This window comes from Carassius auratus, chromosome 4 (assembly GCF_003368295.1).
Source record: "Carassius auratus strain Wakin chromosome 4, ASM336829v1, whole genome shotgun sequence".
NCBI classification, from domain to species: Eukaryota; Metazoa; Chordata; class Actinopteri; order Cypriniformes; family Cyprinidae; genus Carassius; species Carassius auratus.
The window spans coordinates 9365773-9384256 of NC_039246.1; the positions used below are offsets into that span (position 1 = coordinate 9365773).

General features: G+C 39.4%; 1 protein-coding gene across 1 annotated transcript in view; it reads right to left on the reverse strand.

The window, feature by feature from the left end:
* Positions 1-1227: 1227 nt before the first annotated feature.
* LOC113068563 (antigen WC1.1-like) overlaps positions 1228-18484 on the reverse strand; it is a 79342-nt gene continuing 62085 nt past the window's right edge. Inside the window, exons 15-20 of the mRNA XM_026241327.1 lie at positions 2662-2721; positions 2262-2339; positions 2082-2141; positions 1808-1870; positions 1600-1662; positions 1228-1480 (exon numbers count right to left, since the gene is read on the reverse strand). Of these exons, the coding sequence (XP_026097112.1) occupies positions 1425-1480; positions 1600-1662; positions 1808-1870; positions 2082-2141; positions 2262-2339; positions 2662-2721 (380 nt within the window). The 3' untranslated portion in view covers positions 1228-1424. The remainder of the gene's footprint in view (positions 1481-1599; positions 1663-1807; positions 1871-2081; positions 2142-2261; positions 2340-2661; positions 2722-18484) is intronic.

Below are 18484 nucleotides of genomic sequence, written 5' to 3' on the forward strand. Positions count from 1 at the left end.
GACACTCACTGTTCCCTTATTAGACACAACAGAGGAAATCATCAAACACAATCAGTGACAAATCAGAAAGCAGCATTTAGATTTTCTCCATATATATCAATAAAGTGTGAGCGCTGATGAGCAGGACTCCTCCTCCAGCGTGAAGAGACACTTCACTGAGGACAGACTTGTGTCAGTCAGAAGTCAGTGTGGAGATAAAGTCACACTAAACTTAAAGCAGATTGATACAGAAGCACTGCAGCTTATATTCAGCATCAAACCAGCATCACAGCCTGATCACTGACTGCTCACTTCACATGATGTGAAATATGTTGTTGCTGCAGATCAAAAGACTTTGGTAATGAATCGTGTGAGCAATTAAATAGGTCACTGACCTTTTAGGCCACTTTCATATGTAACATCATCATAATATGTAGTCTGTTAATATATAAGTAAACAGCATTAATTACATAATAATATTAGGTCATTAATCAAATATGTAATATAATTGGTTTATTTCACTTATTTAGGCAATAATAAATGTAGGGCAATAATAAATGCAAGTGTAATATATATGAACACATCCTTATACAATCTAAAAATACTCACAGGAAGAGATATTCTCTCTCACACACACACACATATAAAACGTGCACCTGCAGTTCTGTGGTTTTCTGACAGGAATTCTGTGGTTTGAAGCAGGAGGTTTAACATGACTAATAATAGATGAGCATCAACTGTCTGACAGACTCTTATTAATGCTATTAAATGAGATTGATGGCTCATGTCTCACCCCTCTGAGTGAAGTGATTGTGTCTTTGCTGAATCTCCTCATAAAATATCTCATAATCTCAGTTCTGCAGGTAAAGATACAGTAATTTACAAACAAAAGAATATCAAAAGTAAAAGGACATTACCTTATGTATTGATGAAATTTAGTTATGTCACACAACAGGCAACTGTGCTTGTTTTATTTTGATAGATATATAAGATGAGTAAGATAGTTGATAGTTGATTTTAGTAGATTTTTATTTATTTTCTTTCTATTGTGAAAGTTACTTATCACATCCAAAATAAATGCAAGCATTTTTTCAGCATTATCCGCTCATGAACTCAGTACTTTCTGTGGTGAAGCTGAGAGCTGTTACATCACTGATGGTCATTGTGTTTATATTTAGGATGTTTTGATTGTCACTGTGTTTGTGCTTTATAGTGTAAGATCATACATTTGACTTCAGGGATCATGTATCTCTTATTGACATAAAAAATATATTTTTTTTTTATTTGTATAAAAAAGGCAAAAACAAAATCCTACAAAATCCACAAAGGCATCACAGATTTAATACAGAAAATGGGGAAAAATATAAAAACCTGACAATAACAATATCTATATATCAATAACTCAGACTTTGTTCAGATGTGTTGAACTGAAGCAGTGGATGACATCATGGAGCCAAATGACCCCCTTCTTTGTTTGACTCCTCCTCCACATCATCATGATCTGTTATTAAAAACTAAATCTTAAATCATGTCAAATACCATAATTGAACAAATATCTTAAGTCTAAACAACTCTAAAAATATTACAAATATTAAATCTGAATAAGTTATAGTAACTTACTCAACAGGTTTGTCACATCTTCACTGACATTTATGACATCATCATACTCCTCCTGAACTCTCTCTGATCAAGAATGACATAAAAACATCTCATATCAGTTTATAAAAAACTTTATCACATTTGAAGGATCCCTTTTCCCTTCAGTGACTTGATTACACAGAGCGAATGTCTGATACTCATGTAAACATGAAAAGGGTTTGCATTTCACCTGTTACCCCTTGAGAGATCCGTCTATTAATCATGGCATCATCATAATTCTCTGGTGCGTCCACTACACATAAAAATAGGAGTCAATTTAAATGTAAACCCATTAAGGCAGTAATTTAAAATCTGGAACAATCTTGATTGTGAAGGATTATTATTATTATTATTATTATTATTAATAATAATAATAATAATAATAATAATAATAATAATTATATATATATATATATATATATATATATATATATATATTTTTTTTTTAATTGATGAAGTAAAACCTTTTTTAATATCAGCGTTCTGATATATCATGACATCATCATAGCTCTCAGGTGTGTCTTCTACAAATTCACACATACATCACAGAAACATATTCATTACATTAAAAACCAATTTAAAATATCGGACTTAATTTAATTTAAAAGTATATTCTATGCTGTTGTAGAATAAGAGAGTGACACCTGTCCCACGATCTGGTTTCAGTCCAACAGTGATGACATCATCATAGTATCCCAGTGTAATTTCCTTCACCATCTCTTCTGCATCAACACACAATATGTTTGGATACAAAACCAAAATATGTTCTTGCTGCAGGTCATGAGAATAAGAGTTTATCAAACATCTGGTAGTGAATCATGTAATCAGTTAAATAGGTTATACTGTACTAAATAGGAAAACTGTTAATATACAAGTAAACAGCAGTATTTTAACAGTATGGAATCATTAATCAAATATATAAAATAATTAGTTCACATCACTTATTTATTTATTTATTCATTTATTTATTTTATTTATGTGAATTCATTAAAAATTTGCCTTTTAATAGGAATGTGGAATAAATGTGGACTTCAGCTCTCTAACCTGAGAGAACCTCATCAGCATCTTCATACCCAGAATGCAGTTCTTCAGAGATAAGACTCACTGTGAAAGAAGAGTAGAAACATGTTCATCTTTACAACAGACTGAATCCTGATTTCCTTTGCATCATAAAGAAGACAAAACAGCACAAATATTAATTATTTATATTTAAAAAGCATTATAGGCAGAACTCCCTTTTTTGGGTCTATCAACACACAAGTATCCACACATGAACCCATTCCTCCTTATTAGTGATGGGAAGAATGATCGGATCATTTTACCAACTCAGAACTTTGAGTCTCGTTCAGCAAATTGAATGAATCTTTTTTTGAGTCATTTCGTTCATTTTATCAAATATAATTAAAATCTTATGTGTTACTTCCCTAACATCTCTACTAGTACTTACGCAAACGAATACAAAACTATAATGCTATAATAAACAGAAAATATCAATTCATTGTTTACCTGGGTCTTCAGTCTATGACTAGCTCACCTCACCTCTTATCTGAAAAGTCTTCAGGTTTGAGTTCTTCCTTTATCACATGACAGCCCCATAAACTTTGACCATAGATGTATAAAAGGAGTTACCCTGGCAACGAATCTGTTTGTATCAGTAGCGTAGCCAGAAAAGAGACTCTGGGTGTGCATATGAAAAGCTGGGTGTGCCACATTTATTGTCAGATTTCTGTGCAAAATTATGGGATAGTATTTTTGTCGCACTGCTTCCGTCCAACCATACTCCTATGGTAATTTGCAGGTCGTGTCAAAATGTAGTTAATTGTTAAATGTAATAATTTTCTTCCAAGTACGAAAATTCTGAACTTCTGGTACGATACTTGGACATTTCCAATCTGGCAACACTGTCTGTTGATGTTGGGCCTGGGGAGGGAGAAACATCCTCATAAGGTGTAACGTTAGGCCTTGTGTCCGGCTGTCCATCATGCCAAGGTTTTTTTTTTTTTGCTAAAAAAAAATTAAGAAAGGAGCTCTGCGACATATTGCTAGCTAGCAATGTGCAATCAAAAATTATCTGTTTATATCATAGACTGCTGGGGTCACAGTCCGCTGCTGTTAGCTGATTGGTTGGCAGTCCAAACAAAAAAAAAAAACAAACAAAATTACATTTTAGCATTTTGAGCATTATTGCACCATATATTGGATTCTTATTTCTGTGCCCCCGAGATTTAGAATGTTCAGTGGCGTCACAGAACTGCCAGATTCAAAAAGCTTTCGCGCGTTGGCTGGCACTGAGCCAGAGACGGTCGCGCTCAGCGCTTGTCATCACAATTAATATGCAGTGTTTTCAACCACATAATGTTTATTTTAGGTTTCATACATTTAAATATACATAATCACTAGTAAAACAATACATTGGTAGTTTGTAAAATACACACTGATGTCTATGGAAGCAGCAAAAACTATCTAATCAAATGTAATTTGCCGACGTGTTTTATTCATATATCAGACACACATAGCAGAACAATAAAGTTTACTCTATTCTTCGTCCAGTTCAACAGCCACTTACTTTCATGTATTTCGCGAGAAACTGGGGAATTCAAGTGCTGTACGTTAAAACAACACCGGCTGACAGGACTCTGAACTGCAGCGCTCATCTCGTTATAGATCAAGATAATTAATAAAGGTGTTTAAACGAAGAATCGGAATATCAGATAGTTGACATGGTAAGCAAGTTTGTGTATATATTTTAATAAAAAATGAAAAATGAAATAAAACGAATACCGATACATCTGTTTGTGGCTGCGGTGTGTCACGTGACAATCATGACAATCATAACAAGTTAAAATATTTGTAATTTACGCGTGACAGGGTTGATTTAAAAATATATATATTTTCTAAGTAAACAACAATAGCCCAAGTTTAGTAAAACATTTTTATTGAGACTATAAAAAATTATTCTGCATCTATTTTTAGGTGCACCCTGGCACACCCGTGGCTACGCCACTGGTTTGTATATTTTTTTATATAATTTTTTTGTCTTTATGATTTTGTACTGCATTAATGTTTTAATATTTGTATTGTTTACTTAAAAAAAGGCTGTATAAAAGGCTTTAACCAACTGTTTATTCTTTTGTCACGTGACAGCATTGGATAGAGAAATTAATTTACAACGTTCCTTACAAACGGGTGCAGTCATTATTCTTATCATCATAATTATTATAATTATTATTTTTTTTCTCTTTCAGAAACAGGCAAACAAACACTTAACACCAATTAGAACATAAAAAAAAAACAAGTGGGATACACAGATATACATCATGGACAGTAAATAAAAAATAAAATAAAAAATTACAGTTTACAAATGACATTTTTTAACATGAGGGATGTTTTTATACATTTCTTGTTCCTGGTAGTTGAAATCAATGAGTCATAAAATATTTTAAGTTCTTTACAAAAAAATTTAAAGGAGGGAGTAATGGACATTATTCTTGCTTTATGTACATGAAACTTCCCAAGAAGAATTATCACCTTCAAAGTGTTATCAACTACATCTGATCCAGTATTACAATTAAAAAAAAAGGATCATAGATTCGTCTATTTAAATTATTTTATAAAATATATATAAAAAACAGCCTAGTTACCGATTTCCAAAAGTCTTCAGAATATTTACAGTTACAAAATAAATGTGTAATGTACAAAAAGAACATTTTGGAGAGACATCTTTTCTAAACTTGTTAATAAATGTGTTACAAGGATAGTACCTATGTAGTATCTTAAAATGTACTTCCTTTGCCTTATTTGGCAGTAAAAATGTATTAGTAGCCGACCATATTTTCTCAGTGGAGGGTATAAAAAAAGATTGTTTCCACTTTATGAGTGCTTTTGGGTTACAGCTGACATCACAGTTAATACATTTCCTAATACATCATTATTATAATTATTATTTACTCTTACAGTTACTGCATTTTTGGTCTCAAATTGAAGCTTTTTACTTCTTAAAGTTTATAAATGTGTGAATTTCTGTCATGATTGTTATTTTCCATACACTGAATGTTGTAACAAAGGTTATAAAGATTTGGTTATTATTATTATTAAGTCTATTTCCGGCTCAGACTGCATACAGTAGGTTAAAGGTATTTTGGGTCTGCCATGTGATGAATGAACGACTCAAAAAACCCAAAGACGAGATGAACTAATCAATTCTCTTTCTGGCTCAGACTGCATTGACTGAAACAGTATTTTGCGCACGCGCGACTGAAAGAATCACTCCCAGAACGACTTGTTCTTCCCGAGTCACATTAAAGATTCATTCAAAATGAACGAATTGTTCAAGAACGACTCTTCACTACTCCTCATGATAATCTAAAAATACTCACAGGAAGAGATACTCTCTCTCTCTCTCTCTCTCTCTCTCTCTCTCACACACACACACACATACACAATATATATATATATATATATATATATATATATATATATATATATACATAAGCATGCATCTGCAGCTCTGTGGTTTTCTGTCAGGAATTCTGTGGTTTGAAGCAGGAGGTTTAACAGGACTAATAATAGATGAACATAAACTGTCTGACAGACTCTTATTAATGCTATTAAATGAGATTGATGGTTCATGTCTCACCCCTCTGAGTGAAGTGATTGTGTCTGTGCTGAATGTCTTCATAAACGGCCTCAGTCTTCATCTTGTGTCTCCTCTTAGAGAGAGCTGTGAGTGTAGACAGACAAACCTGCTGTCAGTTCACAACACATGACTGATCACACACTGAATAAGACACAATATGACAGTCTCTGGATCTCTCCTACCTCTCCTCATCACTCTGTTCTGCTGAATCAGTATAAGCAGTGGCACTAAGAGCAGTAAGAGCACAACTCCCAGAACAATCGCAAGCACTGGGGGGACGGAGAGAGTTTGTGGAGGAGAGACTGATGTTGAGCGCACTGGAGGAGAAACTGGAGGAGAAGCTGATGTTGAGTGCACTGGAGGAGAGACTGATGTTGAGCGCACTAAAGGAGAAACTGGAGGAGAAGCTGATGTTGTTGTGGCAGGAGTAGAGGACACTGACAAATCTGGCAAATAAAAGTATGTAAAGTGAAGTGACATTCAGCCAAGTATGGTGACCCATACTCAGAATTCGTGCTCTGCATTTAACCCATCCGAAGTGCACACACACAAAGAGCAGTGAACACACACAACACTGTGAACACACACCCAGAGCAGTGTGCAGCCATTTATGCCGCGGCACCCGGGGAGCAGTTGGGGGTTCGATGCCTTGCTCAAGGGCACCTAAGTCATGGTATTGAAGGTGTAGAGAGAACTGTACATGCACTCCCCCCACCCACAATTCCTGCCGGCCCGAGACTCGAACTCACAATCCTTCGATTGTGAACTTAGTCCGACTCTCTAACCATTAAGCCACGACTTCCCCCAAATCTGTCAAACACATTAACAATCATGCAATTGTTTTAAATACACAAATTACTAAAATTATCAAAAGAATTTTGTGACCTGCACAGGTGAGTCCAGCGTGCTCTTTGTGGGAGCAGTCAGTGTGGTTTTTCAGGGAGAGAGGACAGTCCCACAGGTGAATCTCATTCCCTCTGCACTCAACTCTGTTCATCCACACAACACCTTCACCAGCACCAAAGACTGAATTCCCATCAGCCCTCAGTGCTGCTCCACAACCCAGCTGCCTGCAGACCACCTGAGCATCGCTGATGTCCCACTGATCATCACAGACTGAGCCCCACACAGCGTTATGATACACCTCCAGCCTCCCAGAGCACCGGCCGTTACCTCCACTCAGTCTGAGAGGAACATGATCTAAAACACACACATCAACCAGCACTGAGCAGCAAAATTCACCACAAAGTCTAAAGTTGTGATTATAATTAAAATAATCATAATAAACTTACTTGAACACTGTCTCTTGTATGGAGATGGTGAACATGTCAGACGACTCCGAGGAGACTCGTGTGTCTGATCCTCTGAGAATAAAACATGTTAAAATTTAATTTACTACTAAATAGAAAAAATCTTATATCTTAAATCTTAAATCAGTTAAATATCATCTCACTTGAGCAGGTGATTTTGGCAACTTCATTTTCACAGTTAGTCTGTCCCCAGGGTGAAGATGGACACTGCCATAAAGTGGAGTCATGTCGTCGACAATTCAGTTTATCAAGCCAATAATGAGACTTCAGTCCCTCTGAATAACTGGGTTCACTGCCAGATCTTCCACAGTTCAGCTCTTGACAGATCAGACTCACTGTGTCTCTGTTCATCTGGTTTAAACACACATTATCCCAGGATCCATTGTAGAAAACCTCCACATTCCCTTCACAGCCATCAGTTAATCTGATCTCTTTAAACTCTAGATGGAAAAGAATGAGAATCAACCTCAAATCTCACAGAATGACAGCGTTTTAATTAGTGATTTGAATTATACATGTTTTGATGATTCTAATTAATCCTTACGATTACAGTTCATTAATAGTTCCATTAATTTTTTTATGTAAAAACAACATGAACAAACAAAACAAAAATACTTAATTTATTAATATGTATAAAATAATACTAATACATGACGAAATGCAAATTGCATATCTTTTGATGAATTTTGTCATATGAACATCCAGTCTGTAACTACACTCATTTAAATCTCAAAGTTAGCTGTAAGCGGTCTGTGATTCACTACAAAGATTAGTTTAGTTAATTGTTTGCATGTTTTGTTTTGTAGATTCAGTAGTGTTATGTTGTGGTGTAGACGAGCAAATAGTTTTGAAATCTTAAACCTTTTTGAAAAAGTCATTATTCACATTATTGTTTACCTGAGCACATGACTCCTACATCCTCCTTGTGTTTACAGTCATGTTTTCCCCAGCCTGAAGAAGAGCAGCTCCACAGGGACGTCTCATTCCCCTCACACTCCACCTCATCCAGCCATATGTGTCCAGAACCAGGACCAAACCAGGCTGGTACCTGCTGGTTACTGAGGGCCACTCCACACTGCAGCTGTCTGCACACCACATGGGCATCTTTAATATCCCAGGAGTCATCACACACTGTCCCCCATGAGCCGCTGTGAAAAACCTCCAGCCTCCCTGCACAGTCTCCCCCAGAACCCACCAGCCTGATGGACCCACGACCTGATTTTCAGAGACAGAAAAACAGTGATTGTACATACATATTTCTGATCGCTAATAACTGAAGAATCTGTCCAGATGTTGATTTTCTCACCAGTGTTCTTCACTGACAGATGTTGTGTGGAGCTGCAGTTGAGAGTTTGTGAAGAGCTGCAGTTCTCCAGATGAGCTTTACTTTCTGGAGAGAGTATTTATTTGTCATTCAATATTTATACAAAATATGCTTCATTTGTTAAAATGTTTAGTTTTATTCTGAAACCCATGACTTCAGTGTGGTGTGAATGTGCTCACTAGAGCAGATGACTCCAACATCTCGTCTGTGAGAACATTCAGCTCGACTCCATGAAGAGATGGAACATTCTGAGAGTTTTGTTTCATTCCCGTCACAATCAAACACATCAGCCCAGATTTCACCACTTCCCTCTCCAAACCAGTCTGATCCCACAACAGACACAGCAATCCCACAATTCAGCTGTCTACAGAGGACACTGGCAGCTCTCATATCCCAGCATGCATCACACACTGTTCCCCATTTATCGAGATACTGAAGCTCCACTCTTCCAGAACAAGAGTCTGAGCCATTCACCAGCCTGAGATCTGTGTAACCTGGACAAACAACTGACAGCTCTTTCAAACAGTATGACACTAAAGTTAAAATAATTGAGCAACACAACAGCAGTATATTACATGTGTATGTAATTTATCTAAAGAGATGAAAAATGTTAATACTCAACCAGAACAGATCACTCCTACATCATTTTCATGAGAACAACTGTGTATCTGTGAAGATGATCGTGAACAGACGTCTATCTGAGATTCATTTCCTCTGCACTGAAATTCTTCTGACCAAACACGGCCTTTTCCTTTACCAAAAGCAGCTGCTCCCAGCACCTGTACAGGAGCCCCACAGTCCAGCTGTTTACACACAACCTCTGCATCCTGCTGGTCAAAGACAGCGTCACACACTGTGTACCATGTGTTCCCAAAAATCACCTCCACTCTTCCAGAGCACAGGTGAAGCCCATCCACAAGTCGAAGTCCTTTTTCTGAGTTTTTGAAATATAAAAAGAAATTATTAATGAAAAATCTCTACTCAGCTGGAAGACTAGAGAAAACTATCAATTAAATTTTTTTGTCAAATGTATGGATGTAATTAATTCACTTAATTTAATTTTATATGGCCACGGTTGTTTGCTGAAACAAACCTGTGTAACTCTGAATTATCAGAGAAGGATTTATTAATATTTTAATTTGAATTGGGAAAATATTACATTTATTAATATATAAATTATTACATTATTTAATTATTATATATACCACAGGCCTATCGGACAGTAGCCTATAATTAATAAATGTTACATGAAGTAATGTATGAAGTAAAGTACATAAATTAAAATAGGCTTACAAGAAAACATTTTTATCCATCCCAGTCTTCTAAATCCATTAACTGATCATCTTTTTCACATAACATTTGTATATTATTATTATTATTATTATTATTATTATTATTAGATTCATTATGTATTTGATTTATTTTCCCTTCACATTAATAATAGCCTACTGTAAATGCCTGACATAGCCTATGCTCTATGAATTACAGAAATGTTTAATGGGAGTGCAGTTTTAAAGGTTTAATTAAAAAAAAAAATTTATTTTATTTTGGCTAATTAATAAACTATAATTAGCCTAGACATGTCCTTTGATGAATGGATTATTTGTGAAGTTTCATTTGTTAATGAAAAACACAACACGTCACATACGATCATAAATACAATCATAAATGTATACCTTTATTGGTATAATTGTCAGGCATTTACAATATAAAGAATAATTGATGACTTTTTCTAATAATTAAACGGCCCGTCGTTTTATCCATTTCTCATAATCCCAGGTTGCTATGGTCACGCAGAGTTGTTTATACATTAAACTCGTAAACATAAGAATGTCGTTAATCTCGACAAAATGATCTCGTGAACACGACAAAACTACGAACATGTCCCTCCCGCTCACCGTAGATATGTCATTTTATCTTTCATCTGTAATTTGATAATCTTCATTAAATGAACAATTTAAATAAGATTGTGAGATCAGACTGTCTGAATATACAAAAGACCTGACATATTTAATAGTGACTCTCTTCATCATAGTTTATTGAAAGATAATAAGGAATTAAGATTAATATATTATTATGAACAAAACAATTAAACAGAGACTTCATAAGATTGATAGTGATGTTTGTAAACACCAGCATAAATATGTTATTGATTGAGTGTGAATTATGAAAGATAGTGATGAAATAACAGACTGAGGTTTGGAGCAGTTTACCTGAACAGATGACACCAGCATCAAGATCATGATTACAGACCCACTGTGCAACGTCGCTGTCTGAACTACAGTAATTCAGTGCAGTCTCTGATCCACTACAGTATAGATAACCCATTGAAATTGGTCCTGATCCTCGTCCAAAGTGAGCATTGTAAGTTGCTTTTACAGCCGTCCCACAGTCCAGCTCTCTACACACCACTGCAGCATCAGCCAAATCCCACCAATAACCACACACTGTTCCCCATTGACCTCTATGAAGAACCTCCACTGTACCAGCACAGGGATTATTGCCATTCACCAACCTCACACTCACACTGTCTACACATGAGAGAGAGACAATCAGTGAACATACCAAACATAGTATGTAGTAAAGTGAAACATTGCATGTAAATTATTTCAGCTCATTTTAAAGAATAGATTACCTCTTGGCTCTGAGTATGTACCTACCAGAGGTGATGAGTTTTATCATATAACACAGAAACATCAGCATCAGACAGTTCTCCATCTTCTCCTTCAGCTTGACACACACTACTTCATCAACTCAGAGCACAGCACAAGTTTCTCGTCTGCTCCTCAAACACACTGAAGAAACTGGCTCCTGTCAGCCCCCTAAAGAGAGAGAGAGACTCACAGCTGCCAATGACACTCACTGTTCCCTTATTAGACACAACAGAGGAAATCATCAAACACAATCAGTGACAAATCAGAAAGCAGCATTTTGATTTTCTCCATATATATCAATAAAGTGTGAGCGCTGATGAGCGGGACTCCTCCAGCATGAAGAGACACTTCACTGAGGACAGACTCGTGTCAGTCAGAAGTCAGTGTGGAGATAAAGTCACACTAAACTTAAAGCAGATTGATACAGAAACACTGCAGCTTATATTCAGCATCAAACCTGAACCTGAACACAGCAGACACAAGCTCTGATCACTGACTTTTGTAAGTCTGAACAGTTCAAACACAAACTAATTGGAACCAATTTCTCATGACTAATTTTAAAGAATTAATGGATTTTACTCATTTGTTCTTTTATTTTGACCAAGAACACAATAAACATATGATTACACCATAGTATAAACTATATAGCTGCTAATGATATTTTGATTAGTTTCATTAAATTAAATATTATTTATTTTCATTAAGTTTAACTTAATGAAATTAGAATAAAATAAGAGCAATAATCATGTGAGTTTAATACTGCGCTGCTGCATTTGTCCAGCAGATGGCAGCAAAACACTTCTTATTGTAAAGAGGAGCAGACAAGAGTCTTGTCTCTGTGTTGCTGGACAGCCTCTGTTATGTGGAATGATAAAGTTAACAAAATAATAAATAAATGAGTATATAAATATACAAAAATAAATAAAACATGAATTGTATTTTTCAACATTTATTTTTTATTTATACATTTCTTTCCATATTTATGTATTTTTATATATGTATTTATGCTACATTTGAATAAATGTGAAAATATATAAATGTTTACAAATACACATATAAATAAAATGAAAATGTGTATAAATTAAAATAAAAAAATATGTAAAAATGCATGTATACATATTTAATGAAATATATGTATATATATATCCCACCATGGGCCTGGATGACAGCTAACAGATATATATTACATATCTTTGTAGATGTATTTATTTATTAGATTAGTTTCAGGTCAGGGCTGGAGATCAGAGGAGTGAGGAAACGAGGAAGCATAAGTGAGTTTGAGAAGCACTTTATCTTACCCAGTTATCTGATTACCCAGTTACCTGATAACCCAGTTATCTGATAACAATCATTTATTCAGTCACTCAAACTATTTTACAGGATCCAGCTTTCAATCTCTTAGAAAATCTGTATGCTCTTTAGAAATAATAATAATGGCTCAGTGATTTCTGTTGAATTCACTGGTTGGTATTTGTTCCTCAATGCAAAAGTGTTATTACAAAGTCAGATTCTATTTTTGGACCATATTACCTCAATTCCTTCCTCAATTTGCTATTGAAATAATATTTATGATTATATTATCTGGCCACATGTGTGGTCACTCCCTCAAAAAAAAAAAAAAAGTTACGTGATTTTATTTATTTATTTTTTTGTATGATAATTATTTCTGGGTTAACGTTTTATGTGTCAGTATTATTATTTTTTTAACACTATAAGAATCCAAAAAAGCTCTTCACTTTGTGGTTGCATCACATTCTCGGGTGTGTATTATTTTTGAATACTTACTAGATTTTTTTTTCTAACTTGTTTTAAACTTTCCATTTAACATACCATATATATCTCCTGTTAACTGTCACCGGACCCTCAGTGGGACGCTTACGTTTAGTTCACTATGTTACAATTTAAACCCTTATCTAATCATGACAAACTATATATCATTGGAAAGGTCTAAGACTACTAAATAGATATTTTAACAATTTTTTTTGTTAAAAATTATGTAGGAAAAGTAATAGATAAATGTATGGCAAGAGTGCACCTCAAAAACCTCATAACATGAGTTCTGACCTTTGTCAAAAAAGTCTTCTTTGTTGTCAGACTTTAGAAATCATCAGAAATTATATATCACTTGAAAACTGAAAATCTCAAAATTCATAAATTTAAACATTGCATTACCATGAAAACGGTACATCAAAATCACATTACCAAAAGTTTTCAGTCATGAATTATAAAAAATGTAGGTTCAGATCATGCACTTTCAAGTTTGTTAAAAATTTGAGTGACAGTTAACAGGTTAAATATATACAATAGAATGAAAATATATTTTTAAAATGTATATCATCATTATACAATGCATTAAAAATGAAAGGGCCAAACTGGGCTTCATGTAAGAACTGCAGTGAGTTTGTGAGTTGATTAAAATGCTAAATAAGCTGTAAATAAATGATTTGAACACTTAACACTACACTTAACACAGATATATTTTAACTAAGCCTTTTTTTTTTTAATTAAGTCTTTCAGGTCAGATTTCTCAATTCAACAGTTAAGGTCCTTCTGGAAATGACGAGGACTGCTTCAGTGTTTCACAGATAGACATCAGCAGTATTTAGTAACTTGCATTATTATTTGTGTCAAACATAATCTCATTGATTGAGAGGCGCTTTTTTCACCCAAATTCAGAAACATGGTTTGAAAACTGATTAACATGGCATTTACACGACCGTTCAATATTGTGATTATAGCCAAAACTAAATGTATGAAATTTTAAATTTTTTATTATCATCACTTCACTTTTCTGGAAATTAGCCTACTTAATATTTACCATCAGAAACGCTGACTCATTCAGAAATCACAAGTGTATTTTTTTCATGATCTGATTTAAAATGAGCTTTCTTTTTTTATAATCTGCAAATCAACTTTCTTTTTCATCAGCACAAAAAGAAAGATAGAATATCATGACCTGTCTACATATTTGTTTAGACACCAGAGAACGTCTCGGTTACGTACGTAACCCTCGTTCCCTGATGGAGGGAATGGAGGCATTATGTCGAACGACATATGGGGTCTCACCTGGGAGGCCAATCATCTCTGAATTTAAGAGAAAACGGCAATGAAAATTGGCTAGTGGATTAACATACCTGAGTCACTCCCCGTGCCAACGGGTATAAATAGGGCGACAGGTGCATCCACTCATTAGGTTTTACGCTGAGGAGCCGAGAACGTGTCCCAGCAACAGCGACCGGTTCAAGGTTGTGGCATGGGGACATAACGTCTCCGTTCCCTCCATCAGGGAACGAGGGTTACGTACGTAACTGAGACATTCCCTATCTGTCGGTAACTACGAGTTATGTCGAACGACATATGGGGTCCTATGGTAAACGCCACAACCTGAATATTGCCACAACCCTGTGGCGCTGCAATTGTCGACAAGCCCTGGCGTGCCACAAAAGCTACGCTTAAGGTCGTAACCTTCCCAAAGCCCCAGCGCAAATTCACTGACCTTGGTACCGAAGGGTCTGTCAAGGGAAGACATGGGTTTGCCAAGAGGGAAACCTTACCGTGGAAAAATACACATATGGGATTAACTGTAGGGAACCAAGCCATATGAACACCTAGCCCAGTACAGGGGCTGACCGGAACTCCGGGCATGCTAACGCCAGTACTGGGCCTGGCGACAGACTGCTCCGCCAAATCTGACTGCCGAGGGTGCTGGAGGATGCTCGACCAGGGTATGCCAACCGGGGAACTCTACTGGGAGAAGAAAGGCGCTCACATCCCCGTGTTAGGGGGAATGGTGCAGCAAGCTTGACACCGGGCCAGCCCTTCCCGCCATTTACCTGTTACCCAACACACAGGAAGAAACTGGCTCTACACGGAGGTTGTAAAACCTCGCAAAGGTGTTAGGTTTCGCCCAGCCCGCAGCTCGACAGAGAGACGCCGTGCGCCAGTGCATAGAAGGAGGCCACACTCCGTGTGGAGTGGGCCCTCACCCCCAGGGGCACGCCTCGCCTTGGGAATGGTAAGCCAAGGCGATGGCATCCACTATCCAGTGGCCCAACCTCTGCTTAGAGACAGCCTTCCCCTTCTGCTGACCTCCAAAGCAGACCAGGAGCTGCTCAGAGCTTCTAAAGCTCTGGGTGCTGTCCTTGTATATGCGAAGTGCTCTTACGGTACACAGCGACGCCAAGTCTGGATCTGCCTCCTCCAGGGGCAGCGCTTGCAGGTTCACCACCTGATCTCGGAAGGGAGTGGTGGGAACCTTGGGCACGTATCTAGGCCGGGGTCTCAGGACAACGTGAGAGTAGGCCGGCCCGAACACAAGGCACTCTTCACTTACCGAAAATGCTTGGAGGTCCCCGACCCTCTTGATGGAAGTGAGCGCAATCAGGAGCGCTGTCTTGAGAGACAGGAACTTAAGCTCGACTGAATCCAGTGGCTCAAAGGGACCCCTCTGAAGTCCCGCTAGGACAATAGAGAGGTCCCAAGAGGGAATCAGGGGTGTCCTAGGAGGATGTAATCTTCTGGCACCCCTCAGGAACCTAACGATCAGGTCATGCCTCCCCAGGGACCGGCCATCTACTGCATCGTGATGGACTGCAATGGCAGCCACATACACCTTCAGGGTGGAGGGTGACAGCCCACGCTCCAACCTTTCTTGCAGGAAAGAAATGACCGGGCATCTCCGGGGGTCTTCTCGGTGAGAATAACACCAATTCGTGAACAGACTCCACTTCAGAGCATAGGCCTGCCTCGTAGAAGGGGCTCTAGCCTGAGTGATAGATCTGGACGCGGGTGCCAAATGGTGCCAAGCCCCTGAGAGAGGAGGTCTCTCCTCAGGCGGATCCGCCAGGGAGGGGCTGTCACGAGGAGCATGAGTTCCGAAAACCAGGTCCGAGTGGGCCAGTAAGGCGCAACCAACAGGACTTGTTCCTCGTCCTCCCTGACCTTGCACAGTGTCTGTGCGAGCAGGCTCACTGGGGGAAACGCATACTTGCGTAAAGCCCGAGGCCAGCTGTGTGCCAGTGCATCTGTGCCCAGGGGGGCCTGGGACAGGGAATAGTACAGCTGGCAGTGAGAGGACTCGTGGGAAGCAAACAGGTCTACCTGGGCTTCCCCGAATCGACTCCAGATCAGCTGGACCATCTGGGGATGGAGTCGCCATTGCCCAGGGAAAGTGAGCTGTCGTGAGAGCGCGTCGGCTGCACGATTGAGCTTCCCCGGGATGTGGACAATGCGCAGCGACTTGAGCCATGTCTGACTCCAGAGAAGGAGATGGCGAGTTGATACATGCGACGTGATCGTAGACCGCCCTGTCGGTTGATGTACGAAACAGCCGCAGTGTTGTCCGTGCGGACCAACATGTGCTTGTCCAGCAGCAGCGGACGAAACCGTTGCAAAGCTAGATGCACTGCCAGCAACTCCAGACAGTTGATGTGCCAAAGCAGTCGAGGTCCTGTCCAGGACCCTGAAGCTGCCTGCCCATTGCATGTCGCGCCCCAGCCTGAGTTGGAGGCATCTGTTGTGACAACAACATGCCGGGACACTTGTTCTAAGGTCACGCCGGCCCGTAGAAAGGCAAGGTCCGACCAGGGGCTGAATAGGCGGCGACACATCGGTGTGATGGTGACACAATGTGTACCGCGCCGCCATGCCCATCTCAGGACTCGGGAGTGCAACCAATGCTGAAGTGGCCTCATATGAAGCAACCCGAGTGGCGTGACTGTGGCTGCGGATGCCATATGCCCCAGGAGCCTCTGAAAGTGTTTCAGTGGTACCACTGTCCTGCCTCTGAAGGAACTCAGGCAGTTCAGCACTGACTGGGCACGCTCGCTGGTGAGACGTGCCGTCATACTCACCGAGTCTAACTCCATACCAAGATAAGGGATTCTCCGCACAGGGGAGAGCTTGCTCTTCTCCCGGTTGACCTGAAGCCCCAACTGACTGAGGTGCCGGAGCACGAAGTCCCTGTGATCGCACAACTCGTCACGGGACCGGGCCATAATGAGCCAGTCGTCAGGGGATGGACGGGGAAGGGGAGGACCTTGTACTGCTACTCCTGACCCTTGAAGGCAAACCGCAGAAACGGTCTGTGACGAGGGAAGATCGAGACATGAATGTACGCGTCTTTCAGGTCGATTGCTGCAAACCAATGCTGGGGCTGGACGCATTTGATAATGCGTTTCTGAGTCAACATCCTGAACGGGAGCTTGTGTAGGGCCCGATTCAAGACTCGCAGATCCAGGATAGGCCGAAGGCCACCGCTTTTCTTGGGCACGATGAAGTAAGGGCTGTAAAACCCCGTCCTCATCTCGGCTGGAGGGACCGGCTCGATTGCATCCTTTGCCAGCAGGACAGCAATCTCCTCGCGCAAGACAGAGGCGTCCCGGACTGCCACCGCCATTGAACTTGGGGGGTCGGCGGGTGAACTGAATCGCGTAGCCGAGTCGGACCGTCCGGATGAGCCAGCGTGACGGGTTGGGCAGCGCAAGCCACGCTCCCAGACTCCGTACAAGTGGCACCAAAGGGACAGTCGACGCACCCGCAGTGGTGCAGCGATGGGCAGTCATGTCGGAAGGCCCAGAAGGCATTGCGTCCTGAGTCATCACAGCCACACTCCCAGTGTTCCCGGAGGAACTGGCCAGAGACGCGTGGAGAGGCGTTGCATCTCCGAACCGCGACCTCTTGGCCGCTGGCAAAAGGGGGCATCGTGGGTGAGAGTGAGGAGGCTGCGCGTCGCTCATTGTCAACCCACGAGCCTTGCAACTCGGAGGAAGGAGAATTTGCTCTATTATAAAACTGTCTCTTTTAGCCGAAGCACCCAGGGGAATCGCCGTCACAGGGACACCGCTGTACCGCGCCGTCACACCCACCAGGAACGGCTTCTTAACACAAAGATGAATTGGCTTTGTAGTGACTGCTCTCATCAACTACTCGGCTCCGAAGCAAA